The sequence below is a fragment of the Panthera onca genome, chromosome F1 (genome assembly GCF_046562875.1).
Source record: "Panthera onca isolate mPanOnc1 chromosome F1, mPanOnc1 haplotype 2, whole genome shotgun sequence".
In the NCBI taxonomy this organism is placed as follows: domain Eukaryota; kingdom Metazoa; phylum Chordata; class Mammalia; order Carnivora; family Felidae; genus Panthera; species Panthera onca.
In genome coordinates, this window is record NC_138355.1 from 12,387,723 (window position 1) to 12,401,729 (window position 14,007).

At 38.3% G+C, this 14,007-nt stretch overlaps 1 protein-coding gene across 1 annotated transcript in view; it reads right to left on the reverse strand.

Annotated features, from left to right (window-relative positions):
- Positions 1 to 14,007, reverse strand: part of FMN2 (formin 2) — a 386,263-nt gene that overhangs the window by 278,447 nt on the left and 93,809 nt on the right. The window contains exon 3 of the mRNA XM_078441390.2: positions 5,400 to 5,547. Within this exon, the coding sequence (XP_078297516.1) occupies positions 5,400 to 5,547 (148 nt within the window). The remainder of the gene's footprint in view (positions 1 to 5,399; positions 5,548 to 14,007) is intronic.

The following is a 14,007-nucleotide window of genomic DNA, read 5'->3' on the forward strand; positions in this document are numbered from 1 at the left end:
GTACATTTAAAACTGCCAACTCTTTCACTCACCCTTCTTAAGAATTCAGTAACCAGACTGTTTAAAAACTATTACTGTGAAGCAAAGTAGGAGAAAGAACATTCCTGACAAAACTTTAAGTGTTCTAAATAATCAACAATCTAAAATTCTGGGCTCCCCATAATTCCTAATATGTTTCAGAAACAATCTCTTTATCATCACAAAATAAGCATAAGACTTGTATAACTAAACATACGTGGATGAGTTTGGCACTTGTAGAGAGAAAGAAAATGAGTAGGATATGCCTTTCTGCCATGAATGGAAAATAAATTAAATCACCTCTTTAAGACATAAAGTATGACTTCTAAAAAGGAATTAAACAGTCTCTAAAGAGTTTTATAGCATAATTACAATGCATAAAAGTCATTAAAAAAATACATGAAATACATAAAATGCACTTATGTAAAATCATTAAAATAGTTTCTTTAATACATCAATTTGATTCAAGTCTAGTCAATTTAACTGAGAAAGAACTTATTAAACTTAAATAATATAATTTATGATTAGCTGCCTAATATATGGCAGATGCTTTTAATTCTGGTATACTATGTCCTTCCACAAATGGAGATGGAGTTAAACATGTAATTTTCCTAAAAGAAACAACTTTATGTCCCGCTTATTTGAGTATCTCATGGTATGGATATGTCCCCTCAATGCCCACAAAGAACACTGACACACAATATTTAGCTTGCATATATAAGAGAGAAATGCAGGCCAAAATCACAAAAAATAAATTTGAAAATGAAGAATTATCTATAGGAGACATGGTCAATCTTTTCTGGTACATTTTATCCCTTGATCAAGTGGGAAGCTGAGAAATAGAACACTATCAAATCTTCCTGGGCCATTTATAGAATTTCTGCATTACTCCCAACTGAATGTGTATTAAAGCATTCAGACTACTCCTGGAAATGAGTTGATGATACTGTTTGCATTATAGCACACAGAATCTCTCTTATTAGGAACCACCAGAAATACTACTTCTTTATATAAAAGTCCAGAAAAGACACTGTCGCTTTTAACCTCATGCACACAGAGAATCATTAGAGAATTGTCCCCATTTCCCTTTCTACTTTAAACCTAAAGAAAAATTTCCAACTATCTTTGAAAACTACAAGTCCTTCTGAAGAATATTTGTATACTAGCTGACTTCAGCTTCATCTTATTGTTCCATCCCAAATTTCTTTCAGTTTGATTTATTTTCTTTTGTCTTCCTTTTGTACGCCTTCAAATCTATTCTGGAGCAAAGGTGGGTTACAGTCCTTTCAGCTAACATGTAAACATGATTTTTAGGATTTCTATATAAAAAGTCCCTACCATGTTTCTACCAGATTTTCTTCTACATATTTTCCTCCAGGATTTCTGTCCCCCAAACTGCCTTCCTAAATACTACTCTACTTGGCCTTTCACATTTTCGAAGAAAGAGAAGGGGCTTGGTGTTTCAAAGACGTAATAAGTCCCCACACACATCTAGACGTCGTGCCTCTATTACGCATAAATTTGAAACTTAAACTTAATAATCTCTTTGATTTCTGTGAATCCAGTGAATAACTTTTGAAACTTGGTATTGAGCCCAGAAAATGGTCCATGGGCTGTTTCAGCACACACACAAAACTCTCTCAAAGGCTTGCATTTATGTGCTAAGCAGATAGTTATTTAGATCTTTTTCAACAAAAGATCTTAATTTATTGACTTAAATATTTAAACATATACTATGTGCCCAAAGGTCTTGAAGTGTTGGGAGTCTTCAACAAAGACAAATATACATAAACAGATAAATTAAAATACATAAGTAATTTGAATGATAGAGATATGAATAAAATGTCATGGGACTCCAGAAGAACAAACAACCATGGAGGGTGGGGAGGGTGTTATATATATAAGTAAAGGAAAATGAAGAGATAAAAGAAAGAGAAAACAAGATAAATGGAAAGGTTTTCTTCTTATCAATGTTTCTGCCACCAAATTTTGCAGAACAATGCTCCCCAATATCCTTTCCAGCTAGGCTTATCTTTCCAGGAGGCATTCTATAGACTTCAAAAGGTCAATTTTCACACCTTATGCTGATCTGTGGGAAAAAAATGCCAACTGCAAAAGATTCCCAAGAATCTGCAGCCCTTCTCCATATCACTGGTGGGGAGAGAAATCAAGGCCTTACCTTGACCTCTGCAACTCAAATCCATATATAGGAGAGCTGGTTCTTTCATCAATATATCAAAGGTGGATAAAAACCTCCCTCACAGAAGGGATTACAAAAAATTAAGTCAGAAGCATGAGAAAAGCAGAAGAGGCAGCAACAGAAATCTGAATTAGCTGGAGATGTGAATTAGTAATAAATATTAAAAAGAGCCCAAGACCAAAAAAAAAAAAAAAAAAAAAAAAAAAAAAAAGGCAAGAAACAAGTTTTCAAAAATTTTTAAGTGTATTTATTTATTTATTTATTTATTTTGAGAGAGAGAGAAACAAGTGAGGGAGGAACACAAAGAGAAGGAGAGAGAGAGAAAAAATCCCAAGCAGGCTCTACACTGTCAGCACAGAGCCCAATAGGGGCTCATTCTCATGAACCATCAGATCATGACCTGAGCCAAGTCAAGGGTAGGATGCTCAACTAATTGAGCTACCCAGTTATCCCACAAGTTTTCGATTTTCTAAAATGTAACTGAAAGTCTTTCTTCTTCAGAAAGAAAATAAAGTCATTGAACTCTTTTAAACTAAAATTGAAAGGGGCCACACGTTGCAAATACTGACTTTCACCATGATGTCACTACAAAACAATGTATAGCAATTGTCATTAAGTGTACTGCAAATAGTTAATAAATGGCCCCAGAATCAGAATACCCCATGGAGTCACAGCAGGAAAAGTTTAGAAAAGTGCCATTATATCATTTGAACAAAAGAAAGCTATATAGCTATTGAGGTTTATAACAGATCAACTGGCGAAAAACAAATCACTACATGAAATTATTTTCTACTTACCCCCATCATCCTCTTCAAGAATGCATATTTTAAAAGGATACAAGTCATTATATTAAAAATTACTTTCTCTGTCATTTTATAAGCTACACCAAACAACAAAGAAAAAACTAAGTTACAAATTTCCTAGTATCAATTCCAACTATTATCTTTTACCAAACTAAAATGTATATTATCACTACCTTTCAATCTAGTCCTCCTCCAGTATACAAAATCAATAATATAAAATATTTCATAACATTTTTAAAGTACCTTGAAATTTTAGAAGAGAATATAAATGTTTCAGAAAAGTGGAGAAAGACATACTAGAGAAGAATAAAATGAAAATACCACACTAATCATGAAAACACAGGACATTAAGAAAGTTAAGAGAACTCTCAATGAAACTGTAATTTAGTTCTTCTGTATCTATACCTGGCTATTTCCTGCCAAGTAATCAATGTAACTTTTAACATGAATAATACAGTGTACTTAACAGGATCAATACTTTTAGTTGTGTGGGTTTTTTTTTTTTTTATTTTTAATGTTTATTTTTGAGAGAGAGAGCAAGTGGGGGAGGGGCAGAGAGCGAGGGAGACACAAAATTTGAAGCAGGCTCCAGGTTCTGAGCTGTCAGCACAGAGCCTGATGCGGGGCTCAAACTCATGAACCATGAGATCATGACCTGAGCCGAAGTCGCTCAACCGACTGAGCCACCCCAGGAGCCCCTGTGTTTTTCTTTTTAAAATGAAATACACTTTTATGTAATTGCTTTATTCTCAGGTGCCATCATGTTAGAACCCTTCATCTCTGAAGATATTTGCATTAAGGAATCTACCTTGGCCCTTGATCGACTGTACTGTGTTATAAGAAATTCAGAGCCCTGCATGGAACAACATTTCCTACCTCCTATCTTTCATTTGTTGCTCATTTTAGGGAGTACAGTCCATCTAGTGAACACTAAGCAGTGTTTCGAAAGCATCTGACATTAAAAAAGGGTCATTCTGGGTTGGGTGTGGGCCCCGCATTCTGGGCTTCAGTAGAAAGAAGAAAAGACATAAGTGCATCCCTCCAGAGACTAGGGTAAATACAGGATTATAAACACTGAGTTTGCTTTGCAGACCTTTGGAAAAGAGCCTAGAATAAAATCCTTAACACTGTGGGTTATTGTTGGTTTTAAAGGGAACTCATGAGGAAGTAATAAATAATGATGTGAAATAATGAAAATAATTATAATAACCATAGCAAACACTTATACCAAGCCCAATGCAACATTCTGGATGCTAATTCTATGCTTTAACATGCATTAACTCATATAATTCTCAAAACAGCCCTATTCTTACTGTTAGATGCTATTCTTACTGACATTTGACAGATGAGGAAACTGAGTACAGGGATTAAGAAATTTGCCCAAGGTTACAAAGCTGGTAAATGATATTTCATGCTCATACGCTATACCCGGTTATTACAAGTCCAAATTGAGTTTCTAATGACTTTTTCTCTATAAGTCAATGTGGGGGAAAATCAAAATTCTTAACTCTAACACTCATGCTACTATTTTAGGAAAATTTGGTGATAGATAGATATCTGAATAGTAATGATGCCCTTCAATTTACTCTCCACTTATGGATCAGTCCACTGAGAAGTCAGAAATTTATTATACCAAACTGAAAACTTTTTAGAAAGGAATTAAACAACCAAATTTCATAAAACATTGCTGCACAAATGTGATTCTTAATTCTTAAGACAAATACAAAGTGCTTTCCCACTTTCAGGCTCCATATAAAGCTGACATTAATCTTTCTATCTTCCCAGCCAATAATACAAAATACTTTAAAGACAACAAAAGATGCAAAGAGAAAAAAAACCAAAAAGAAAAATCTTAAGATACATTTGAATACTGTACAGTTTTTAAAAGATTACTCAAAATTTAGATTTAGTGAAACTTGTATCTCTATGTCCTCATTATCTCTGAAGTTAAGAAAAGGATCAAGAAAAGCACAAGGAAAGCAATAAAGGAAGAGGGTCAGAGTGAAGAGGTAAGGTGGCCACCATCTTCGAAGGCAATAGACAGAAATTTCCTTTTGGCATTCTCAGCCCAACTCAGGATGTGGAGCCTCAACCTCAGGTGGTGGCTACCACTGGCCACCTGAAGCAGTATTTCACAAACTTTTATATACACGATAATAACTGGACAATTCCAGTGCCCTATCCCCTAGAATTCTAACTCAGCAGCCTTGAAAGTGGAGCATAAGAATTTTCAATTTAACAAGACTCCTACTGATTTTGTTTGAGTTAGCCGCAGATCATAATCTAAGAAACACAGAAGAGAAATTTAAGACTTAGTACCCAGTAAGCACTGCACAGTACTTTACATCACACACTTTTAGAACATTCTGGGCTCCTACCTGTTTCAACATCCTTAGACCTGTGTTCTTCATCAGGAGGTGTAGACGGTGGCCAAACAGGTGGGACTCGTCGGGGAAACTGCCCTTCTGTATAATCCAGTGAGTGAGTGGGTTGGCTGACTGCAGCCCAGGTGTAAAGTTGATCTTGCTATATTTAAAATTTTTTAAATAAAAATAAAAAAAAATAAAATGTAAAGCTATTTTAATTCAATCATGAAAAAATGAAGTTTTTTTAATTGTTACATTACAACATCATTTTTATCTTATACATACATATGCAGGGTGTGTGTGTGTGTGTGTGTGTGTGTGTATCAAACATTAAAACAGCATTGCCTACTATCCAATGTAGATTCATAATGTTAACATTCATTCACACAATTATTTCAATTTCATAACCATACTTGTCTCAACTTTTTCTTTCTTTTTCAATTTATTTTTTTAAAAAATATTTATTTTGAGACAAAGAGAGAGAGAGAGTGCATGGGGGAGGGGCTAGCACAGAGAATCCCAAGCAGACTCCACGCTGTCAGGACAGAGCCTGAATCAGAACTCAATCTCATGAACCATGAGATCATGACCTGAACTGAAATTAAGAGTTGTAATCTTAACTGACTGAGCCACCCAGGCACATCTCAATTTATTTTCTATAGAAAAATATAATTTTTTTTTTTTGTGGTGGAGATTCTGTGTGCATCTGCAAGGAAATATAAGACCAGAAAATCCAGACATTCAGAGAACTCCCTGAACTAGAATCTTTAAGACATTTGAATATGATGTCCCTTTAAAATCTGTTTAAACACTTGTGGCAAAGTCAAAGGACAGGCTGTACTTGGGCACCACAGAACAATAATAGCTTCCTTGCCTTCAACAACAAAAAGCCTAGGAAACCAACTTATCATGGGTCCAGGCTTCAAAATGTTTGGGACAAAAACCACGAAAAAGTAAATGAACTTGCCAAGAGTAAAAAAATTGGACAGGGATCTTCTGGCAAAGAAAGTGCTTCCCAGCTGAAGACTAACAGAATCTGGACAGAATGAGAAGACTCATAACTACACCTAATGCCAGGAAGCAAAGTGGAAATCTCACAAAGGAGGCCACTTTGAGGCCTATAAACACCTTGGAAAACTTCTCATTAGGATTTCAGAATAACATGTTTAACCATTTTAGGATGCATGCACTCAAAATATACATGCCCTAGGTTCTCTCCATGATATTTTCCTTACTTGTAGGTATATTTGCCTATAGCTTATGGTCAACCTAAAGTAAAACAAAGAGAATAACAGTATTGTAGAGGTGAAGAGCAAATTAAAAATAAAACAAAACAAACAACAACAAAAAAAAAACCGTACTGTAACCACTGTGTTGAGATTATAAAGGAAATGGAGTTAACCCAGGACAGGCACTGCTATTTCTATAATGCATTTAACAAATTAATCTAATAAATTCACAAATTATTGTTCAGCATAGACAGTAAGACACAGTGTATATATCTGTAGTTTAAGCTTTAACTTTACAGACACTGGCCCTATTTGAGAATTCAGATTCCTGGATTTGGCTAGTATTACATAAGGGTCACATTGCAGACCTGGCTAAGCATTTCAGCTTTCCATACTGTTTCAACTGTTCATACACATTTTTTTAATGTTTATTTTTGAGAGAGAGACAGAGTGCAAGTGGGGGAGGGGCAGAGAGAGAGAGGTAGACACAGAATCCAAAGCAGGCTCCAGGCTCCGAGCTGTCAGCACAGACGTGGGGCTCGAACACATGAACCGTGAGATCGTGACCTGAGTCCAAGTTAGACGCTTAACCGACTGAGCCACCCAGGCGCCCCATTCAACTATTCCTCTCTTGATCGACAGCAAAGGCTTTGCTTTTCAGCCTACTGCGTGTCAGAAATAGCTTTTCGCCGGTGAAATTAGTAGTTTGTTTAATTAACATGATGTTGGAAATGAGATCTCAGTAGTGAAACTGAAGTAATTCCGTCTACGAGGATTGACAAAAATATCAGAGAATATCCTCATTCTTACAAGAACAGAGTAAGACTTGGGTGAGGGATATGTCAAGGCTTGATGCTCCGACAGTGGTGCGTCCAGCCACTGCTTTAGGAAAATGTCTCCTTGCCTGCTGCCAAACGTTAGGCACAGAATCCTGCCTCTTTCGTTTCTGCAATACCTAAACCTTTCGCGGAAAGTGTAGTCAAGCACCTACCCAGGCAGCAAGCTATACATTCCCTGACAAAGCAACTCTTGCCTAGAGAGCTTTATCATCCTAATAACAGACCCACTCAGCCTCTGACTTTGTGCCACATGAAAAAGGCAGCAACGACTAAGGGGATAAACGGTTTCACTTTAGGATCGCACAGTTCACCAAAATACAGAGTACATTGAAAGCACTTTATAAAACTTCACATAAACAGACAGCAACAACAACAAATTTGGTTCAGTCCAGTTTTTTAGCCACGCTCCAGTATTGTAATATATCACAATGCTACGATGGTAATCTCAAAACCCTTCCTTCATGGCAGAGCTCTACTAGCGGAAAATAAGCAAAACACAAATTTCTTTTGTGGCTTTTTGGCACCTACAAATGCCACCTCTTCAACCTAGCATTTAATTTTTTCTATATGACTCTAATCCCCCCACCCAAATCCATCCCTCCATGTTCCCTAAGTCGAACTTCACTCCAGTACCATAACTCCCCAGTTCTCCTCATTATGGAATTTAATCTCTCGGGAAAAGTCTAGCTGAAGTTCCCCCTCACAAGGACCACTCATGCATCAGAACACTGATACAGCACCCTGCCACCATTCATTTTCAGAAGTAACGGTATGCCATGCAGGATGGTGGCATAACACCTTACTGAGTGCATCTAATCTTTCCTCAGATTGACTGAAAACTCCTTCAGCCCATGAAGAATGTACACAGGTCCTACAAATCTCCCCTAGCAATTGACAACGCTAGGATGACTACATAAAAGCCACTTAACTGAACTAACAGAACTGGCAGATAAAAAAGAAGTAAAAAGATGGTTTGTCAGTATGAGCAGCGGCAGTAGCTCATTTTCTTCATATACATAACAAGACACCAAAAAGGTACTTTCTGGATGCCACATGGAAAACAAATCTATTATGTTACCTGTTTTATCTAAACCTACCAGCAATTATACAATATAAAGAAAAATAGGAACAGCGTCAACCTGGCAGCAAAGTCGGGGGACCCGAAGTTCCCCCATCCCTCAAACACAGCAGTGTTGAGGTCAGAGAACTTGGAATTCCAAGAGTATGAGCTGCAGAGTGACGGAGACATCTCCAGGGGCCCATGGGGACAACTTGGTGGGCCATAGGTGCATGATTGAAAACTTGGAGAGATAAAATGGGAGGCATAGGAAGACAGGGGAGGGATCCCTTTCTTTGGAAAGACAAAAGGAAGAGAAAGAGAGGCTGTTGAAGTGTAGGATTGTATTTGGACCAGAGAAAAGCCATGGACCGGGGAACAGAAAAAAAAGACAAAGATCTAATTTCTAAGTGCCTGGCTTTCTCTGGACTGGGGCCAGCTGCCCTGTTGACGTGCCTGGGGAGAAGGGGAGCCAGTCCCAGTCTTGGTAACTAGCACAGAGGTGCAGTCCTCAGTGAGAGAAAGCAATCCCCTCCCTTGAGTGCTCTGTGAAGAAGGCACATAGCCATTCCAAGGACAAAAGACCCTGCCTGCACCCGCCAGTCAGAGGCCCTTTGTCGGCTGGCTGGGCTGAGGGGCTCTACCCTAGAACCAGGGTGTACAGGTGGGATCCTTTAAGACTGATGGTTTGAATCCCAACCAAGCACCAGGGAAGCACAGGAGACTGTGGAGCGGGACAGACGGCCTCATCTGCACCAGCTCAGCACTGTGGGGGGAGCCAGAGGCCCTCTATCACTGGGGTGGAGTGGCATTTTTCTGGAACTGGGGTGAGCAGAGCGAGATCCTTTAAGACAACGGGGTTTGCATCCCAGCCATGTGCCAGGGAGGTGCAGGAGATGGTGGAGTGGGACAAACCACCCTGTTCCTCCCCACGCAGCACTGTGGGGAGCCGGAGGCCCTTTGTAATCCGGCTGGGCAGAGTGGCACTTCCCGGAAACCGTGGGCATGCAGTGGGACCCTTTAAGACATGGGGGTTTGAATCCCGCTGAGCACCTGGGAGGTGCAAGAGACTGTGGAGCAGAACATACCCAGCCTGCTCCCACATGCACAGCGCTGTGCAGATGGCTTAAACGGAGTGTTTGGGACACCCAGTCTGGGGAGGAGAGACTGGGGTGTCACCATTTTTATCCCCGTCACCAACAAGATGAGGCTCTAGGGAACAAAGGGCCCACAGTGGAGGCGGGACCTGCCTCCTACCAAGCCACACCCCTCCAAGTCTGGTCACTGTGAATTTACCAGTGTTTGATTGGCACTGACCAACCAGACAACCCCTTCCTCCAGACCAGCACAGCCACTGGCTCCAAGGCACCCAGCGGTTTTGCATTTTCTGATTTGATTCTTGGTCAATTCTTATTTTATATATATATATATTCCTTTTTATTTCCTTCCTTTCCTTCCTCTAATGTCTTTGTTCTCTAGTCTGGTTATTCTGGTTGTTGGTTTCTTTAAGCAGACATATTGAATCTATTATTTTTACACCTCTTCTGTATCTCCTTCTTATTTATCTTCCTCTCTCTCTCTCAGGATTAAGTCATATAGTTACTCTGTCTGGTCAATTTTCTTTTTTTTTTTTTCTTTTTGCCCACCCCTGTCATTTCTCTCTTTGTATGGGATAAGGCTTCTTCCACCACCACCCTCTTTTTAAAATTGTTTTTCCAGGGTTACTTCATGGTGGAAGATCCAAACCACTATTAAAAGTTGGGAGACAAAGCAACCAGAGTCACAACAACAGAGAGCATGTAACATATTACGAAAACACCTCCTGAAAGGCCAGGCCCTGGACAGTGTATAACCCCTTTTTAATATAGTAGTGCTCGCAGGTACAGGACACATTAACAAACTACTACAACAAGTAAGGGACGGAATACTAGCCAAAATGATGAAAAGGAAGAATTCACCTCAAAAGAAACCCCAGGAAGAATGGCGGCCAGAGAATTGCTCAAAACAGATATAAACAAGATATTTGCTAAGAATTTAGAATAATAGGCATAAGATTAATCACTGGGCTTGAAAAAAACAGAGGACAGCAGAGAATCTATTGCTGCAGAGATCAAGGAACTAAAAAATAGTCATGATGAATTAAAAATGCTATAAAGCAGGTGCAAAATAAACTAATTGCAGTAAGAACAAGATGAAAGAAGCAGAGTGGAGAATAAATGAAATAGAAGATAAAATTATGGAAAATGATAGAGCCGAGAAAAAGAGAGATAAGAAAATATTAGACCATGAGGGGAGAATAAGAGAACGAAGTGATTCAATGAAACTTAATAATATCCATATCATAGGAGTTCCAGAAAAAGAGAGAGAGAAAGGGGCAGAAGGATTACTTGAATAAATTATAAATGAGAACTTCCCTATTCTGTGGAAGGGAGCAGATATCCCACTCAAGGAGGCACAGAAAACTCCCTTCAGGTTTAACAGGCATAGGTCTTCTCCATGGCATATCATAGTGAAACTGGCAAAATACAAAGATAAAGAGGGAATTCTGAAAGCAGCTAGGGACAAATGCACCTTAAACTACAAGGGTAGGCACATAAAGGTAGTAGCAGACCTGTCCGCCAGAACTTAGCAGGCCAGAAGGGAGTGGCAGGAAACATTCAATGTGCTGAATAGGAAAAATATGCAGCCAAGAATTCTCTATCCAGCAAGGCTGCATCCAGAATAGAAGGAGGGATAAAGGCTTTCCCAGACAGACAAAAACTGAGGGAGTTCATGACCACTAAACCAGCCCTGCAAGAGATCGTAAGGGGTACTCTGTGAGTGGAATGCTGCAAAGACTACAAAAGACCAGACACATCACCACAACCATGAAACCTACAAATAACACAAGGACGCTAAATCCATATCTTTCAATAATAATGCTGAATGTAAAAGGACTAAATGCTCCAATTAAAAGACAGAGGGTATCAGAATGGATTAAAAAACAAGATCCAGGAGCACCTGGGTGGCTCGGTTAGTTAGGTGTCTGACTCAGCTCAGGTCATGACCTCAGGGTTTGTGAGTTCAAGCCCTGTGTCGGGCTCTATGCTGACAGGCTCAGAACCTGGAGCCTGCTTCGGATTCTGTGTCTCCCTCTCTCTCTGCCCCTCCCCCACTCACGCTCTGTCTCTGTCTCTGTCAAAAATAAATAAACATTAAAAAAATTAAAAAAAAACAAGATATCTATATGCTGTCTACAAGAGAACCATTTTTAGACCTAAAGGCAACTTCAGATTGAAAGTGAGGGGATGGAGAACCATCTATCATGCTATGGAACTCAAAAGAACGCTGGAGTAGCCATACTTACATCACACAAACTAGATTTAAACTAAAGTCTGTAAGAAGAGATGAAGAAGGGCATTTTATCATATTTACGTGGTCTATCCATCAAGAAGAGCTAACAATTATAAATGTTTATGCCCCCAACTGAATTCACCCAAATATATAAAATAATTAATCGCAAACATAAGCAATCTTATTAATAAGAATATGGTAATTTCAGGGGACTTAGTGAATGGACAGATCTTCTAGGCAAAATCAAAAAAAAACAATGGCTTTGAATGATCCGTTGGACCAGATGGACTTGACAGATACATTCAGAACTTTTCATCCAAAAGAAGCAGTATACACATTCTTCTCAAGTGTACATGCAAAATTCTCCCAGATAGATCACATACTGGATCATGAGAGAGGCCTCAATAAAAATAAAAGAATTGAGATCACACCATGCATATTTGCAAATAACAATGCTATGACACTTGAAATCAAGTTTGAAATTGTTTCAATCACGAGAAAAAAATTGGAAAACCCCAAAGGAATGGAGGTTAAAGAGCAACCTACTAAACAATGAATGGGTCAGCCAGGCAATTAAAAAAGAAATTTAAAAAACATATGGAAGCAAATGAAAATGAAAACACAACAGTCCAAACTCTTTGGGATGCAGCAAAGGCAGTCCTAACAGGAAAATACACTGCAATCCAGGCCTATCTCAAGAAACAAGAAAAATCCCAAATACAAAACCTAATGGCTCATCTAAAGCAGAAGCAGAACAGCAAAGAAACAAAGAAACCCCATGGCCAGCAGAAGAAGAGAAATAAAGATTAGAGCAGAAATAAACAATATAGAATTTTTTTAAAAAGGTAGAATACATCAATGAATGTAAGAGCTGGGTTTTTGAAAAAATAAACAAAATTGATAAACCCCTAGCCAAACTTCTCAAAAAAGAAAAGAGAGGACCCAAATAGATTAAATCACAAATGAAAAAGGACAGATCACATGAACACCACAGAAATACAAACAATTATCAGAGAATACTATGACAAATTACATGCCAACAAACTGGACAACCTGGAAAAAATGGACAAATTCCTAGACACCCTCACACTAACAAACTCAAATGGGAAGAAATAGAAAATTTGAACAGACCCATAACCAACAAATAAATTGAATCAGTTGTCAAAAATCTCCCAACAAATAAGAGTCCTGGACCAGATGGCTTCCCAGGGGAATTCTATCAGACATTTAAGGTGGAGTTAATACCTATACTTCTCAAGCTATTCCAAAAAATATAAATGAAATGAAAGCTTCCGGACTCATTCTATGAGGCCAGCATTATGCTGATTCCCAAACTAGAGAGAGAGCCCAATAAAAAGGAGAATCACATGTGGGTGCAAAAATTCTCAAGAAGATACTAGCAAATCGAATTCAACAGCATATAAAAAGAATTATTCACCATGATCAAGTGGGATTCACTCTTTGGCTGCAGGGCTGGTAATTCTATACATCACATTAATAGAAGAAAGGATAAGAACCATATGATCCTGTCAATAGATGCAGAAAAAAGCATTTGAGAAAATACAGTATCCTTTCTTAATTAAAACCCTCAAGTTGGGATAGAAGGAACATACATAGCTTAACATCATAAAAGTCATATATGAAAAGCCCACAATTAATGTCATCCTCAGTGGGGAAAAACTTTCCCCCTAAGATCAGGAACATGACGGGGATGTCCACTCTCACCATTGTTTAACATAGTGTTGGAAGTACTTGCCTCAGCAATCAGACAATAAAATGAAATAAAAGGCATCCAAATTGGCAAAGAATAAGTCAAGCTTTCACTTTTTGCAGATGAAATGATATTCTACATGGAAAACCCAATAGACTCCACCAAAAAGATGCTAGAACTGATACATGAATTCAGCAAAGTCACAGGGTACAAAATCAATGCACAGAAATGGGTTGCATTTCTATACACCAATAATGAAGCAGCATAAAGGGGAATCAAGAAATCAGTCTCATTTACAATTGGACCAAGAACCATAAAATACCTAGGAATAAACTTAACCAAAAATGTAGAATATCTGTATGCTGAAAACTATAGTAAGCTTATGAAGGAAATTGAAGAAGACACAAAGAAATGGAAAAACATTCCATGCTCATGGATTGGAAGATATATA